General features: G+C 35.1%; 1 protein-coding gene across 5 annotated transcripts in view; it reads right to left on the reverse strand.

Annotated features, from left to right (window-relative positions):
• Positions 1 to 2,736: 2,736 nt before the first annotated feature.
• LOC121330671 (collagen alpha-1(XI) chain-like) overlaps positions 2,737 to 14,715 on the reverse strand; it is an 84,516-nt gene continuing 72,537 nt past the window's right edge. For all 5 annotated transcript variants that reach the window (XM_041277364.1, XM_041277365.1, XM_041277366.1 and 2 more), the window contains 13 exons: positions 14,104 to 14,157; positions 13,638 to 13,745; positions 13,335 to 13,388; positions 13,051 to 13,104; positions 11,494 to 11,601; positions 11,312 to 11,365; positions 11,171 to 11,206; positions 11,001 to 11,054; positions 10,438 to 10,681; positions 9,865 to 9,977; positions 6,027 to 6,095; positions 4,880 to 5,113; positions 2,737 to 4,476 (listed from right to left, as the gene is read on the reverse strand). In XM_041277364.1, coding sequence (XP_041133298.1) covers positions 4,330 to 4,476; positions 4,880 to 5,113; positions 6,027 to 6,095; positions 9,865 to 9,977; positions 10,438 to 10,681; positions 11,001 to 11,054; positions 11,171 to 11,206; positions 11,312 to 11,365; positions 11,494 to 11,601; positions 13,051 to 13,104; positions 13,335 to 13,388; positions 13,638 to 13,745; positions 14,104 to 14,157 — 1,329 coding nt within the window. In that variant the 3' untranslated portion in view covers positions 2,737 to 4,329. The remainder of the gene's footprint in view (positions 4,477 to 4,879; positions 5,114 to 6,026; positions 6,096 to 9,864; positions 9,978 to 10,437; positions 10,682 to 11,000; positions 11,055 to 11,170; positions 11,207 to 11,311; positions 11,366 to 11,493; positions 11,602 to 13,050; positions 13,105 to 13,334; positions 13,389 to 13,637; positions 13,746 to 14,103; positions 14,158 to 14,715) is intronic.

Raw genomic sequence — 14,715 nt, forward strand, 5'->3', positions numbered from 1 at the left:
TAAGCAGTTATTTAACGACAGAATAATTAGCCACACTTATAAACACTTGTTCATGAATAATCATTGCTGATTGAGGCTTTAATACTAGTGCATAATTTGTCATGAACAGATGTGTAGTTCAATAGGAATTCAGTGGAAAATGATGTTCTTAGTTGAGGAATATACAGGCTAGAACATGGTTTTCTAAAGGTTTCCGAAGGCTAATGATGGAATAGTAAACAGACACCTAGGATCATGGGGCAGTGCAGCTCTAGGTTAATATGCTATGCATTTCTAAATTTAAATAACATTCATAAAAAAAACTAAAAAAAAAAAAAAAAAAAAAAAGTTTTAATATGTTAGTACCTGATAAGAATGGATCTTATGTAAAAAAAGATGAAAGAGCCTTGGGAGGGGAAGCACAGATAACTTCAGTTGAATGCTGCTAGTATGTTCATGGGTGATGACTCAGTGGCATCATCTAACATGTGAACGTTTGCAGTAAATTACAATGCTCAGTCCATAACACAAAAATGTTTATTTTTAGAAAACTTGGAGTGTCAAGAAGGCTGGACAAAAGCACAGACTAATGTTATATTTAAAGAGAAACATACAACCTTAAAAAACATTTTTTGCTAACATTTGATTCAAAGAGAAACATACTACCTTAACTAAAAAACATCTTAGACAACATTTGACTCAATTTGCAGCACCTGACAACTTCCAAACTTTTTGTGACTTTGAAGGTGTATATATATATGATATATATATATATATCTAGATATATATATATATTATATTTATTATTATTAAAATTTGCCCCCCTTGCCCCCTGTCTGATTTTCTGCATTTTTGCACATTTTTCACATTGAATTTGGTCAGATCTTTTTGTGGGTTGTAATAGTATATAGAGGGAGTCTGAGACAAAAAATGACTCAAAAGTTTAGTGCTTCTTTTGTTTGTTTGGTGTGCAAGGTAATCAAACATGCAATCTTCAGGTGTGAAAAAGTTATTGCCCCCCTAGTTAACTCAACTCAATAAAAGGGATAATTAGGGTCAGCTTCTTCTTCTTCTTCTTCTTCTTCTTCTTCTTCTTCTTCTTCTTCTTCTTCTTCTTCTTCTTCTTCTTCTTCTTTAGCGTATGCTGTTCTTGCGCAGCCAAGCAACTGCTGAATCAACAGCTGTGTGTAAAGCACAGAGTCCACCCGGGAAACTTGTCAGCGGGCAGTCCTCCACAACGTGAAGCATTGTCTGTTTCTGCCCACATGAGCAGAGTGGGCTGTCTACGAGGCCCCAGTCATAAAGACACGCTGCACACCTACTGTGACCAGTATGTTCCAGATATACAGTACGAAGCATTGCAGACAGCAAAAAACAAAAGTCAAAATTGGAACTTTTTGGCCAACATGGGCCCCATTATGTCTGGAGAAAACCAAACACTACATTCCACAGTAAGAACCTCATACCAAAGGTCAAGCATGGTGTTGGTTGTGTCATGATTTGGGGATGCTTTGCTGCATCAGGACCTGGACGACTTGCCATCATTGAAGGAACCATGAATTCTGCCGTATCAGAGAATTCTACAGAATGTCAGGCCATCTGTCTGTGAGCTGAAGCTGAACCGCAGCTGGGTCATGCAGCAAAACAATGATCCGAAGCACACAAGCAAGTCTACATCAGAATAGTTGAAGAACAAGACATTTAAAGTTTTGGAATGGCCTAGTCAAAGTCCAGACCTAAACCCCATTGAGATGTTGTGTCAGGACCTGCAACGAGCAGTTTATGCTCAAAAACCCACAAATGTCACTGAGTTGAAGCAGTTCTGCATGAAGGAGGTGGCCAAAATTCTTCCACAGTGCTGGGAGAGACTGGTCAATAACTACAGGAAGCGTTTGGTTGCAGTTATTGCTGTTTAAGGTGGCGTAACCAGTTATTGAGTCTAAGGGGGCGATTACTTTTTCACACGGGGCACTGGGTGTTGCATAACTTTCTTTAATAAATAAATAAAATAAATATCAACATTTTGTGTTATTTGTTCACTCAGGGTCCCTTTTATCTAATATTAGATTTTGGTTGGAGATCTGATAACATTCAATGTCAAAAATATGCAAAAATGCAGAAAATCAGACAGGGGGCAAATACTTTTTCACGGTATGTGTGTGTGTGTGTGTGTGTGTGTGTGTGTGTGTGTGTGTGTGTATATATATATATATATATATATATATATATAAAACTCTGTGTGTGTGGGTGTATATATATATATATATATATATATATATATATATATATATATATATATATATATATATATAGTTGTATATAGTCGTACTTCACATTTTGGTACCATTCACATTTACAACCATTTACAACCCTATAAAATTACTTTTTACAGTTAAACAATAGAGTGCAAGAATGTGAAATATTCTTTATAAGGCGAAACACAAATAATGCAGTCTCCTAATTATGGACCGCGACAAACACATTAGAATGACGTAGCGTGTGTGTGTGTGTGTGTGTGTGTGTGTGTGTGAGTGTATGTCTATATATATATACATATATACACACACACATACACATACCTACATTAAATGATGACATTTGGTTAGAATATGTTACATCAAGTAATAATATGTGGAAAACGGATCTCATCTCGTATCTCTTTACAAATCCTTTTATAAGGTGGTAGAGAGATACATTTGAATGACACTTGTGAGGACTATTGAGTGGTGATATAAAAAGATGAGTGACTAATCTAGGTAGACAAGACTTGATCTTTATTGTTGAAATTCTTAAATTTGTCTTTGATGCTCACAGTTACAAACTTTGGTCTGAAAATAAATGAAAATGCATTACCATAGAATGCTCTTCTGTACCGTAGTTTACACGCATTATGTCAGACATTTTAATACAAATTAAAAAATAACCAAATATAATGTAGTTTCAACTTAATCCAATTAATTTAACAACTCAAAAAGCAATAGTTACCAAACATTTATTTCAAGTCTTACATATATTATCGAAATAATTACAAAAGGGAATTTTCTGAAGTGTTAAAAAAAAAGGTTGTTTCTACTGCCATGACAACTAACGCAGAAAGAAGGGAAAAAAACAGCTTCAAATTAAAAAGAACTTGTACGAGAAATGACAAAGATTTGGGTCCAATACAGAAAGCTCTGAAGTTAGCAGTCCCCTTACATGTTGCTTAGCAACTAGGTAGAATCACATGACCTAGACAAATTATGGCATCTGTATTCTCATCTTGGAATATAATTAAACAAGATATTTCTGAAAGGTAAATGTATAGGCACTATAAAATAAGGTTAAACTATACTATTGTACATATATTTTACACAATATGCAAGCAAACAATGCACACATTCAATTCGTTGTTGTTTAGAATCCAGTTTTAATTTTTTTTTTATATGAACCATGAACCAATCAAACATTTATTTTGTGTTATCTAGAAGGCTAATTGTTTAATTCACAAAAGATATGAACACATTTTTGTTTCTTAAAAAATGTCCCCCACCCAAAAAATATAAACGTAATGGTTTTAATCAAGGTATATATACAGGGTATAACATCCTTGGGATCTTATAGTTTATCTAGAACGTTTGAGGTATAGCACCAGAAATTGAATGCCTCAGTTGCTTAAAAAGTAGAACAAAGAAACAACATTAGTGAAGAAGTTGATCTGAGTGTGCTGAAGAAGGCTTTCCTGTTCTGTCACTTGGGGTCTTGAAGGCGAATGCAAATAACCCAGAGCTCTTTGTGTGGTCAATATATACAAAGGGGATATATTATAATTAGAAAAAGGGAATTGATTTGACTGAAAATGTTTGCTTTATTTGCTTCATGACAGCTACACAATATTCACTGATATCTTTTTTTTTTTTTTTTTTTTTTTTTTTTAAACTAATATTAAAGTTAAGAGCCAGATGCAATGCTGAGACACATGCAAGTTTTGAAAGTGGGCTTGGAAATAACAGTATTGTACAAAAGAACAATTACAGTTTATTAAAATACACCTTCTTAGCACCTCTTTGTTGTATTTTACAGAGCACCATTGTAGTCATTTTTGTACAGCACCAAAAGGAATCAGACCTCCTCATGTTGTTGCCTATGTACCATTCTCAGCCATGGCATCAAATGTCCTTCACGGTTTTCCATAACAGGTATAAGTCATGTGATTCTGGCCCTACAAAGACAACAGGTATTTTCTAGATAATACATACATACACGGCAAGACAAATTCTCTACACCATTCTTATTCAAAACTTGCATGTGGCATGAAGTGGGTTGGTGACACCAAGTTGCAGCTTGCTTGTGGATCTGCCCATCGCTCTGAGTTTAACCAAGGAAGCAGACAGGACCAACTACAAATCCAAATTTCTGGTTTGGATCACCAAAGTCATTCAACATCACATCTACGATTGGCACCTGATCAATTTTAGGTGTATGGATCTCCATCACAGTCTTTTCATAGCCTTTTCTCAACTGCAAAAAAAAAAAATAAAAAAGATTTGAGACATTAAAGATCTTAACACCTGTAATGTGTTCACTTGAACTGTATCACTTGAAAACAGTGTTGCAAAAGGAAATTAATACTATATTAACATTGTGCAAAATTAGTCATCTATACTGTGCCAATGCACATACCTCTAAACTAAGATACTGTTTATATTAACCATTACATTAAACAAACTGATAAATGTTATATTGACAATTGTTTTGCTGGCTTTCATAAATGTTCTTCTTATAAACGTACTCATCTAAGAACAAAAAGTGAAAAAAAGGGAGAGGTGTTTTGTACAAATTTTACTGTTAACAGAAAACAAAGTGAGCCTGTCATTTTGGTCTGTCACAATGATAGAAACATGACTTAATTGGAAATACTTACTGCGCAACCATCATAGAGGGCTTTGATGTACGGATTGTTATCATAAGACATCTCCTCGTCGTTTGATCCCAGGAACCTCAGAGCCTTGTCAAAGCTGTCGGATGACACGTCATGCCAGGCCACGGACTGATGACAGTTGTAAGTGAAATTCTGTCTGGCAGAGGCACTCAGTAATTTCAGGAATGTCATTTGGACTGAGTTAATTTGATTGCCTTCAACGTCCACATATGAGAGCTGTGGGAGAACAGCAAAGAGGTTTGTGGGAAGTTTAAAGAAAGAGGTGGAAAAAATAAACTTCAAAAGGGGAACAGCTGTCTATACCTGCATGATTTAACATTTGAATGCAAATGAGGTACGGTACATAAACATGGTTTGAAAATATAAATATTTCTTCAAACCGGTGTGATACATGAATAAATTATACCTTTTCAAAGAAGAAGACATGAAAACAAGTGCCTTTCAACTACTATCTAACTGCCTGCATACAAGTGGTTTTGAAATGTAAATAATGCATTCAAACAGAGAAACAGGAATGCATTGAAAGGCAGAAAGGTTTTGAAATGCCAATGAGGGGTAAATGATCAATTAACAGAAATTATGTTAGTGATGAAGACACAACAGCTTAAAAAAAAAAAAAAAAAAAAAAAAAACGAAGTTCCCTTACAAAATTATATTTCCTAAAAAAAAAAAATAATCCCACAAACACACACACCTTGTAGCCATTTACCAGGAAAGCAAGCTATGGGGTTCAAAATATGTGATATTTTAAATTTGATGTGCTATGAGGATTTTTTTTCTTTGCATTTTGTTTTCCTCGTATGGGTTTTTGCTTTAGCAGTTCATCTTAATATTTTTAATAAGTAGATTTGGATGCATAACCATCATCATGACATTTTGGATTATAGGTAGCTCTGCTTTGATAAATAAATCAATAAATACATAAATTATAATACAAAAAATCATCCCAGCTACAATTTAAATAGTGCTATTTATGCCTTAAGTGGTAATAATGGATTACAAACTAGGGGAAATGTTGATGTGGACAAAGTAGCACAGAAACCCTTTAGTGCCCTGCATTTCTAAAAGATGACTGGGAAAAAGCTTAGAAAGAACAAGTATAATGTAAAACAGCCCTAAGTCTACTTACTAGTTTGCCACGCTTAAATTCACTGAACCAAGATCCTGGAGTTTCCTTGGGCCAGGATGAAATTCTGACCTATAATTTGAAACAAACAAGACAGATTATTAACACCACATAGGGCCACACATGTGGTAAAATAAAATAAAAAATCAGAAAAAATCAAGGGAAACAAATGATAAATGAAAACGTGTGTTGAATACATTCTAAGATATTGCTGCTCTAGAAAGAGTGCAAAGAAGAGCGACCAGAATTATTCCGGGCTTAAAAGGCATGTCATATGCAGACAGGCTAAAAGAATTGAATCTGTTCAGTCTTGAACAAAGAAGACTACGTGGCGACCTAATTCAAGCATTCAAAATTCTAAAAGGTATTGACAGTGTCGACCCAAGGGACTTTTTCAGCCTGAAAAAAGAAAGGACCAGGGGTCACAAATGGAGATTAGACAAAGGGGCATTCAGAACTGAAAATAGGAGACACTTTTTTACACAGAGAATTGTGAGGGTCTTTAATCAACTCCCCAGTAATGTTGTTGAAGCTGACACCCTGGGATCCTTCAAGAAGCTGCTTGATGAGATTCTGGGATCAATAAGCTACTAACAACCAAACGAGCAAGATTGGCCGAATGGCCTCTTCTTGTTTGTAAACTTTCTTATGTTCTTATGTTCTAATAAACCTCGGAACATACAATATTGTGATACATGGCACGTATACAGATTCAAATATTAAAATTGCAGTAAGAGAAAAGTAATTTAACTCATGAAAGGCCAGTTAGGCAAGTTCCCTACACAGGTTTACACACACACACACACACACACACACACACACACACACACACACACACACACACACACACACACACACACACACCATATTTGCTCTTGGTGCTGTCTCACCAGGTTGCCTGGGATGTCATCCCTAATGAAAGATCTGAAGTGAAGACATTTCATGGCTCAGTTCCCACAGGTTCCTGCCTTTTATACAAAGTACCTGTGAGGCTGGAGCACGAATGAGTATTTCACAGCAAAAAAAGGTTGCTGGCTTACTAACTGTAATGGATGCTCATTAAAATACTGGGAAAAGTACACTGTACACTGTTGCAACAATATATCAAAATCGTTTTAATTTAGAAACATCAGTTTCATATGAAATATGCTTCACATGAAATGCTGTTGCCCTATCTCAGTCAAAGGTTTGTAAATCCTTTGTATTAAAGACGTTACAATACAGCAGTTCAGTGATATGAAATAGTGCCAGCTACATAATGTCAAGCAGATATGTTATATTTATGAACCAATAGCTAACTAAGCACATTAACCTTTGAGCATTAGCTGTGTCTAACAAATAACTAACAATGCTGTATCTATTATGCTGCTTTTAAAAAAGGCCAAGTTAAAATACTGATTACAAGGATTTAGATAAAATGTGTATTTTCATGGAAAGTTTTTGGACTATAGAGTAGAAAGCTTTTTTGTGAGAGATAAAGAGGTTGCTGTGGTAACAGCTAGAAATAAATTAAATTTAGTGCACAACACCACAAGGTACCATTAGCCATTCTTTTATTGTCTGCTATGAGGGGATGCTCAGGCTGTACTGTATATATTACAGTGACAAACAGTCTCCAGTAGAAAAAAATGTATTCGCACAGCACTCAAAAATATAAAATAAATAAGAAAAAAACTATACAGGCAATATGGCTATTGAAAAAGAGCTCTGTGTGATATGTGATATATATATATATATATATATATATATATATATATATATATATATATATATATATATATATAACAGAATCAACACATCAGCTCTTGAGGCTCTGTTTAAAAGATTTAGACAGCAAAAATGAAACAAATCAGATTATGCGCTCGCACGCATAGTGATCTCTATGGAAAGCCATCTGGGACAAAAACACGATGTGCTCCTTTAGAGAGAGCCAGAATCTCAATTGACAGAAAAAAAGGCAAGCACATTATTCTGAAATAACTCGCTTAACCAACCCAACTTCTTGAAAATGTTGTGTAGTAATTTTTTTAAAGACTGTATGTCAAGCCTCGAAGTTAACGTATATTTGGTAGCATTTTGCTGCACAAAACTCTTCATTTGCTAATAGTTTATTTTTAGGCAGTAGCATTGTTCTGATAGCGTACGCTGCAGTACACGACCGACCCTGAGTGAACACGAACATAATTAACGGTATTAGTCTTTTTTTTTACACGTACATTATTCGTTTCTTTCATAAAGCGGGAAACCATTGATAATAGAGCTTCCCGATAGATGTGTGAGGTTTGTACCATCTCCTAATGCAAATCGTATTGAACAGTGGAGTACAAATACGTACAGTACAGAACAACGTGGATACATTTCATTTTATAGACCAAAAGTTAAATGAAATAACTGTTAAAAACATTACAATTTTATAAGATAACAAGCAATGACCTATGTGTGTATATATATATATATATATATATATATATATATATATATATATATATATATATATATATATATATATATATTTAGTTGTGACTTTCTGTTATGTGGAATGTAATAAACAAGAACCAGAAATGGAGAGCTTTTTTCCCCTTCACTTTACAACGCCATTTCTACGTTTGTTTTACTTGAAGTGTTAAAGTTAAATTTAAGGTTTTCATTTGTTTATTCAGCTACAAAATGGCACAAGTAAACCGAATGTTATTACTTTATGAAAATGTGTTGATGGCCACTGTTTACTTTGAAAAAATGGCAATGGCAGGGAATGAAAAAAAAAAAGTGTTGTTAACTTTATGTACTATTTATTTTGGGAATAAACAAAACAATGTTTAACTTGAACTCCTATTTGGAATCCTTTGTTTTGCAGTTAATTCACTGGGGTAAAGTAAGTCATATATAGCTTTTTCTTTACTCCTGGGATATTTTTCTATTATAACGTGTTACATATTGTGGTCTTGCTGTAAAATAAAGGCACACACACAGGGACCACGGCCACGCCCCCTACCCCTGCTGCTATGCTGTCTCTGCCTGCATTCAGAGCAGTTTTATTACTTTTTGAAAAATGAACAAATACCCGAACATGAAAATCCTGTGTTCATCCCAGCGTTAAATTATTTAGTAATTTTCTATAAGCTTCTTTTTGGATTATATTAAAATTGCAAGCTCTGTTGACAAATCTGTGCTGGTCAATATTCAATTTGATTCTGTATAACCTACAGATCCACTGCCTTAACTAAATGTCAGATTTTTTGTGTAATAAATTATTATTATTTTTTTGTTCCTAGGTAGTAAGCATTATTTCCTAATTGCTTATGCCTCAAAATTATAGAAAATGGCTATTATTCCCCACAAACTTTGCTTTTGTGATCAGGACAGTGATATTTCAAAATATCACTATTTCCAATGGGAAAACGGGCAAATGTGTGTCTTTTCGTTCACATAAAGTCAGAAAAAAGCAACATATGAATCCAAATTAACATGTATTTATACTAAAGTAATACAAAAATGACTACACGCGATTTAGAAGTGAGTAGTTTTTTGAGATTTATGATTATACTGTAAATACAGTATAATCACTTTATGTGAACGAAAAGACACACATTTGCCTGTTTTCCCATTGGAAATAGTCATATTTTGAAATATCACTGTTCTGGTCACAAAAGCAAAGTCTGTGGGGAATAATAGCCATTTTCTATACTTTTGAAGCATAAGCAATTAGGAAATAACACTTACTACCCAGGAACAAAAATTGTGTTACATAGTGTAATCAATTAGGGAGCTAAGGTTTGATTATTGTATCTTGTCCCTCAAAAACATTGATTACACTTCTGATAAATGAGATCAATTAACTTACTGCCTCAGACTTCCTGTCTGGGTAGATACAGGTCTCGCCACCAGATGTGAAGTTACAGTAAACTTTGAAGGAATCTCCAGAGCAACCCTGGTTAGGATCAATCCAGTATTCACCTAGACATTGAAAAAAAGGCATTATTTTCAATTCACATTTTCATTTTTTGCATGTAGCAGAGATGTTATCCTTTTCTGATCAAACACAACATTCTACCTGCACAGGATTTAGACGACTAGTTAGACTACAGTAACGGTTCAGCAGAACAATCCAAATTAGTTTAGGTTTTGAAATTGCATAACAGTGCATTTTTACCTGAAATATCATGAATTGTTAAAGGCCAAGACATCAGGTAAGACGCTCGCTCAATCTTGTATATGCAGCAGTGGCATATTTAAATGCATAGCATTTAAGTATAGGTCGATGGTCGGTCCATAGGTTGATGCATAGCATTTTTAGTTATGCTCTTATCAGTCCCACTTGGGAGCCTATTTACTATGTACTTTAAATGCCAGCTGGGCAATAACTCAATCAATCATTATGTTCCAATGTCTGTTTATAATGGCCCAAGTTCCTTACCATCTGGGAACTCTGGATGGGAAAGCTGTAGGTCCTTGCAGGTTCGTGCTGGGTTGTTCTGGGTGCCCATGGGGTACTTCATGTGCTCAATATCTTGTTTAAGTGTGTTGAGCGACCCGAAGATCTCTTCCATGCCGTCTGAGTAATCCAGGACATTTTTGGCTTCGTCAGCTTGTTCGGATGATCTCCTGGTCTTCTTTGGAGACTGGATAGGCAAAGGCTGGATAACCTCACCAGGAGGACCCTTCAGAAATGAGTAACGGAACCGGTTATTTAAAAACTTTCATGGTAAATGCCTTATTGTTCTTTGATTTTATTGAGACTCAGACCTGTCTTATGGACTGATCCCAAAAATGTAATAACCTGCATTTTACACAATTTCTTGGCATAAGTAAAAATGATGCCAGGACCCTAAAGACATTTTGCAATTATTATTTTCTCCTATTCGGTTGCATCTACTGTAAGCAGTGTTTTTTTTTTTTTATTTTAAGAAAACAAGCTAGAAATCTAGTCAACTCGTGAAATTTTCCATTTTTATTTTGTGGATTTTAAAGCACACTTACAGGAAGACCTGGAGGACCTGCCACACCTGTGTCACCCTTTTGACCAACAGACCCCTGTGAAGAGATGAAAACACTGTGAGGGCATCTGTGTCACACTTAATTTGGCTTAGCATTGTGTTATCTATAAAATATTGTTTAATCTAAAACAAAAATGAAATGTAGAAACTTACCAAAGAACCCTTGCTACCCTTTGGACCTTGAGGACCCTACATTAAACAAACAGAAGGAAACACATTTTAGTAAAAACAAGTATCCTTAAAGTCAGGGTTTCATGATTTAAACACTTCATTCTAATGAGGAGAACAGCTTACTGGAAGACCAGGAGGACCAGGGGGACCAAGAGGACCAGGTGAACCACCGATACCCTGTGAAACAAGCACAAAGAAACAAAGGCAATTTCAGTGGAAATATTTACATTGCACTCTAATCAAATCAAGTTCAAGGAATAACAACATATATATATTTGAAAAAAAAAAATGAATAGGATACTTACTGAGTCACCCTTGGAGCCATGAGAACCTTGTAGGCCAGGCAGACCTCGGTCACCCTTCTCTCCCTGCTCACCAGGTGGACCGATGAGACCAATCAAACCTGGGTGGCCCTATAATGACAGATACATAATGCTAACAACATGTAGACCCCACACAAATCCTGTGGCTAGGCTGCCACCCTTACCTATGATATGAAACTAATTTTTACAGGTAGCTGAACACTGTAATTGCACTATTATTATGTAAATTAATTCTACATTTTACGTATATCTCTAATTCTATGTGATCTTTTCAATTCTCTTGTCAGCAGTGATACATCTATAGCATTCTACATTATACAGTGGTATGAGGCCCACCAATGTAATTATTGCAGTTTAATTCAGAACCTGTCAAACTGGTGAAAGTTATAGATAAGATGGAGGGTTGATGACCATTATAATATTAATCCAGCAAAAAATAAAAAAAGATCTACATAGGTTTGCCAGCAGAATAACAAAATGCTTGCTCTCTGGCATGCAGATTACAAATCTAAATTCCTTTAAGCTTGGATGGATAATTATGTTCCCTGCCACAAGCTTTGCAAATGAATAACACAGCCTTATTTGCAGTGCATGTCCATGTATTTTTCAAAAGTCTAGGCATGGAGAAATTAAATGTACAAACAGAGCTACCCCGTTATAATGCGGTTGTCGGGGTCCATGAATCCAAATTAACATGTATTTATACTAAAGTAATACAAAAATAACTACAAAAGATTTAGAAGCGAGTAGTTTTTCGAGATTTACGATTATACTGTATTTACAGTATAATCGTAAATCTCGAAAAACTACTCGCTTCTAAATCTTTTGTAGTCATTTTTGTATTACTTTCGTATAAATACATGTTAATTTGGATTCATATGTTGTTTTTTTCTGACTTTATGTAAACGAAAAGACACACATTTGCCTGTTTTCCCATTGGAAATAGTGATATTTTGAAATATCACTGTCCTGGTCACAAAAGCAAAGTTTGTGGGGAATAATAGCCATTTTCTATATTTTTGAGGCATAAGCAATTAAGAAATAATACTTACTACCCAGGAACAAAAATTGTGTTACATAGTGTTATGGGGAAAATGGGAACCACGACCTTACTAACAGGTTGCGTTTAACAAGGTAGCACTGTAATAAGTTTCACATTACAATTTCATCCAGTTAACTTCAAGTCATTTCTTTAGATGTCATTGTTATTGATTATGGGGCATGGTATAGTGGACTAACCCTTTTTTATTATGCAGTTAAACTTAGCTGGTAGTTCACATCACCAAGATGACTTTAGCCTGACCTGAACCATTGCTCATCCTAAGACTGTAAAGTGCCACTCCAAGTCTGTGATGCAATCCACTGAACCAGGATCTTCACAGACTCATGCTACAGCTGATCTTTGGCAAAATGAGAGGCCAGAGAGACCAGGGGTTTCGGGGCAACCATCCACTTGGGCTCATGAGTTCAATATGTACTTGTCTACCAAAACTGCACATTTCTGTGTTTTTTTTTTTGTGGTATTTTGGGATCACTCACTTTTTCACCTTTAGTACCAGGATCACCTTTCAAGCCAGGGAGGCCAGGTGGACCCTAAACATAGAAAAAGAGAAGTGAAAAATAAAACATTCAGTAGAAGTCTAATACCAGGTTTCAAATCACCCATCTGGGTCACATTTATCAAAGCATTAGAACACCTACAGACACACTGTAGTCCTATGTATTTACAGACACTACCGAGCCTAAAACCAAGCAAAAATATTGTATTTTACAAAACAATATTAACAGCCTTGTGCTTACTAATAAATATGTGAAAATCTTACCATAGGTCCAGGAGGGCCGTCCTGTCCAGCAGCACCTGGAAGTCCTTGTTCACCCTGCAAAATTATTATATAGATGTGTCAAGATAACACACAGTTAAACACCTCATAAAGATGGCAATTTTACACATTTAGACCAGTTTGTATTGTTACAAAAAAGAAAAGAATAATAGCACTAAGATTCCTCTCCTTAGGTGGTGGTTATATATAGTTATGTAGAACCAGGAAAAACTGGGACATAGTCTAAGAACGCCCCTCTGTGTTTGATCATAATTTTATGAAAAAGTATCGATCATTTCTACTTACAACAGGGCCTGGAATACCACGAAGGCCCTCTGAGCCTTGCTTTCCTGGGGGACCTTGTGGACCAACTGGGCCTGTCTTTCCTTGTGGACCCTCTGAGCCAGCTTCTCCCTGTTATTGAAATGAAAACAACAACACTTTAATAAAATAACAACAGCTTTGTTTTGTAAGATGCTTCCAACTATAATATTTCACAAAGGAATAGTCCAGCATCTGGTGAACATCATCTTCTGAGGCAGGTAGAGTTTTTGGGGAATCTTTGATTAACCTGCATAAATGTCATCATATTCCTTGGGAAGGAATTGATCATTTTCTTCTCTCAATATTTTATTTTGTCCTTGAATACTAAGCTAGGAATAATTAAATGTACAAAATATTAAAACACCTGTTAATCTAAGTGCATGACACTGAAATATATAACTTAGAAATGTAAGCCACAAATAAAATGTGTGATTAATTCGCACAGTACCTTTGCACCCTTTTCTCCTTGCCTGCCTTCAGCACCAGCTAATCCAGGAGGACCCTAGAGAACGAAAAAAAAAAAAAAGTTCATCATACTGTCACCTAGTTTGTAATTGCGTTGTTAAATGGAACATTAATGCAATGCCATAGGAAAAGGTTTGCAAATGAGTCCCAGTGCTAAGTGCTTAGTCTTAACAAAATCCCTTCATATATGTATTATAACAATAAGCTACAATCAGTTGTGTATGAACTTTTAATTGAACCAAACAATTAAAAATTCAGTTGCCAGCGTCATTGTTAATACTGCTACTTTAATAGCTCACAAAGAAACACATTTGCTTGCATTACTTCGGTCCTGCATTGAATCCATTTGTTCATATTCTAATATTCTAATCTGATGTCCAGGGAAACATTTATAAAAACTTCTCATCAATATGTTTGTATAAGTTTCATCCGACTGAATATTATAAAACGGAACCCATAGCACTGAATCACAAACAAATCAGCATCTTGAGTGAGAATGTATTGTATAGTATTTATTAATTGTTTTTATATGTAAATTCAAAATAAAATGAATTATTGGAAATATTAGATAATTCATATCCATATGTACTGTGTG

This window comes from Polyodon spathula, chromosome 18 (assembly GCF_017654505.1).
Source record: "Polyodon spathula isolate WHYD16114869_AA chromosome 18, ASM1765450v1, whole genome shotgun sequence".
NCBI classification, from domain to species: Eukaryota; Metazoa; Chordata; class Actinopteri; order Acipenseriformes; family Polyodontidae; genus Polyodon; species Polyodon spathula.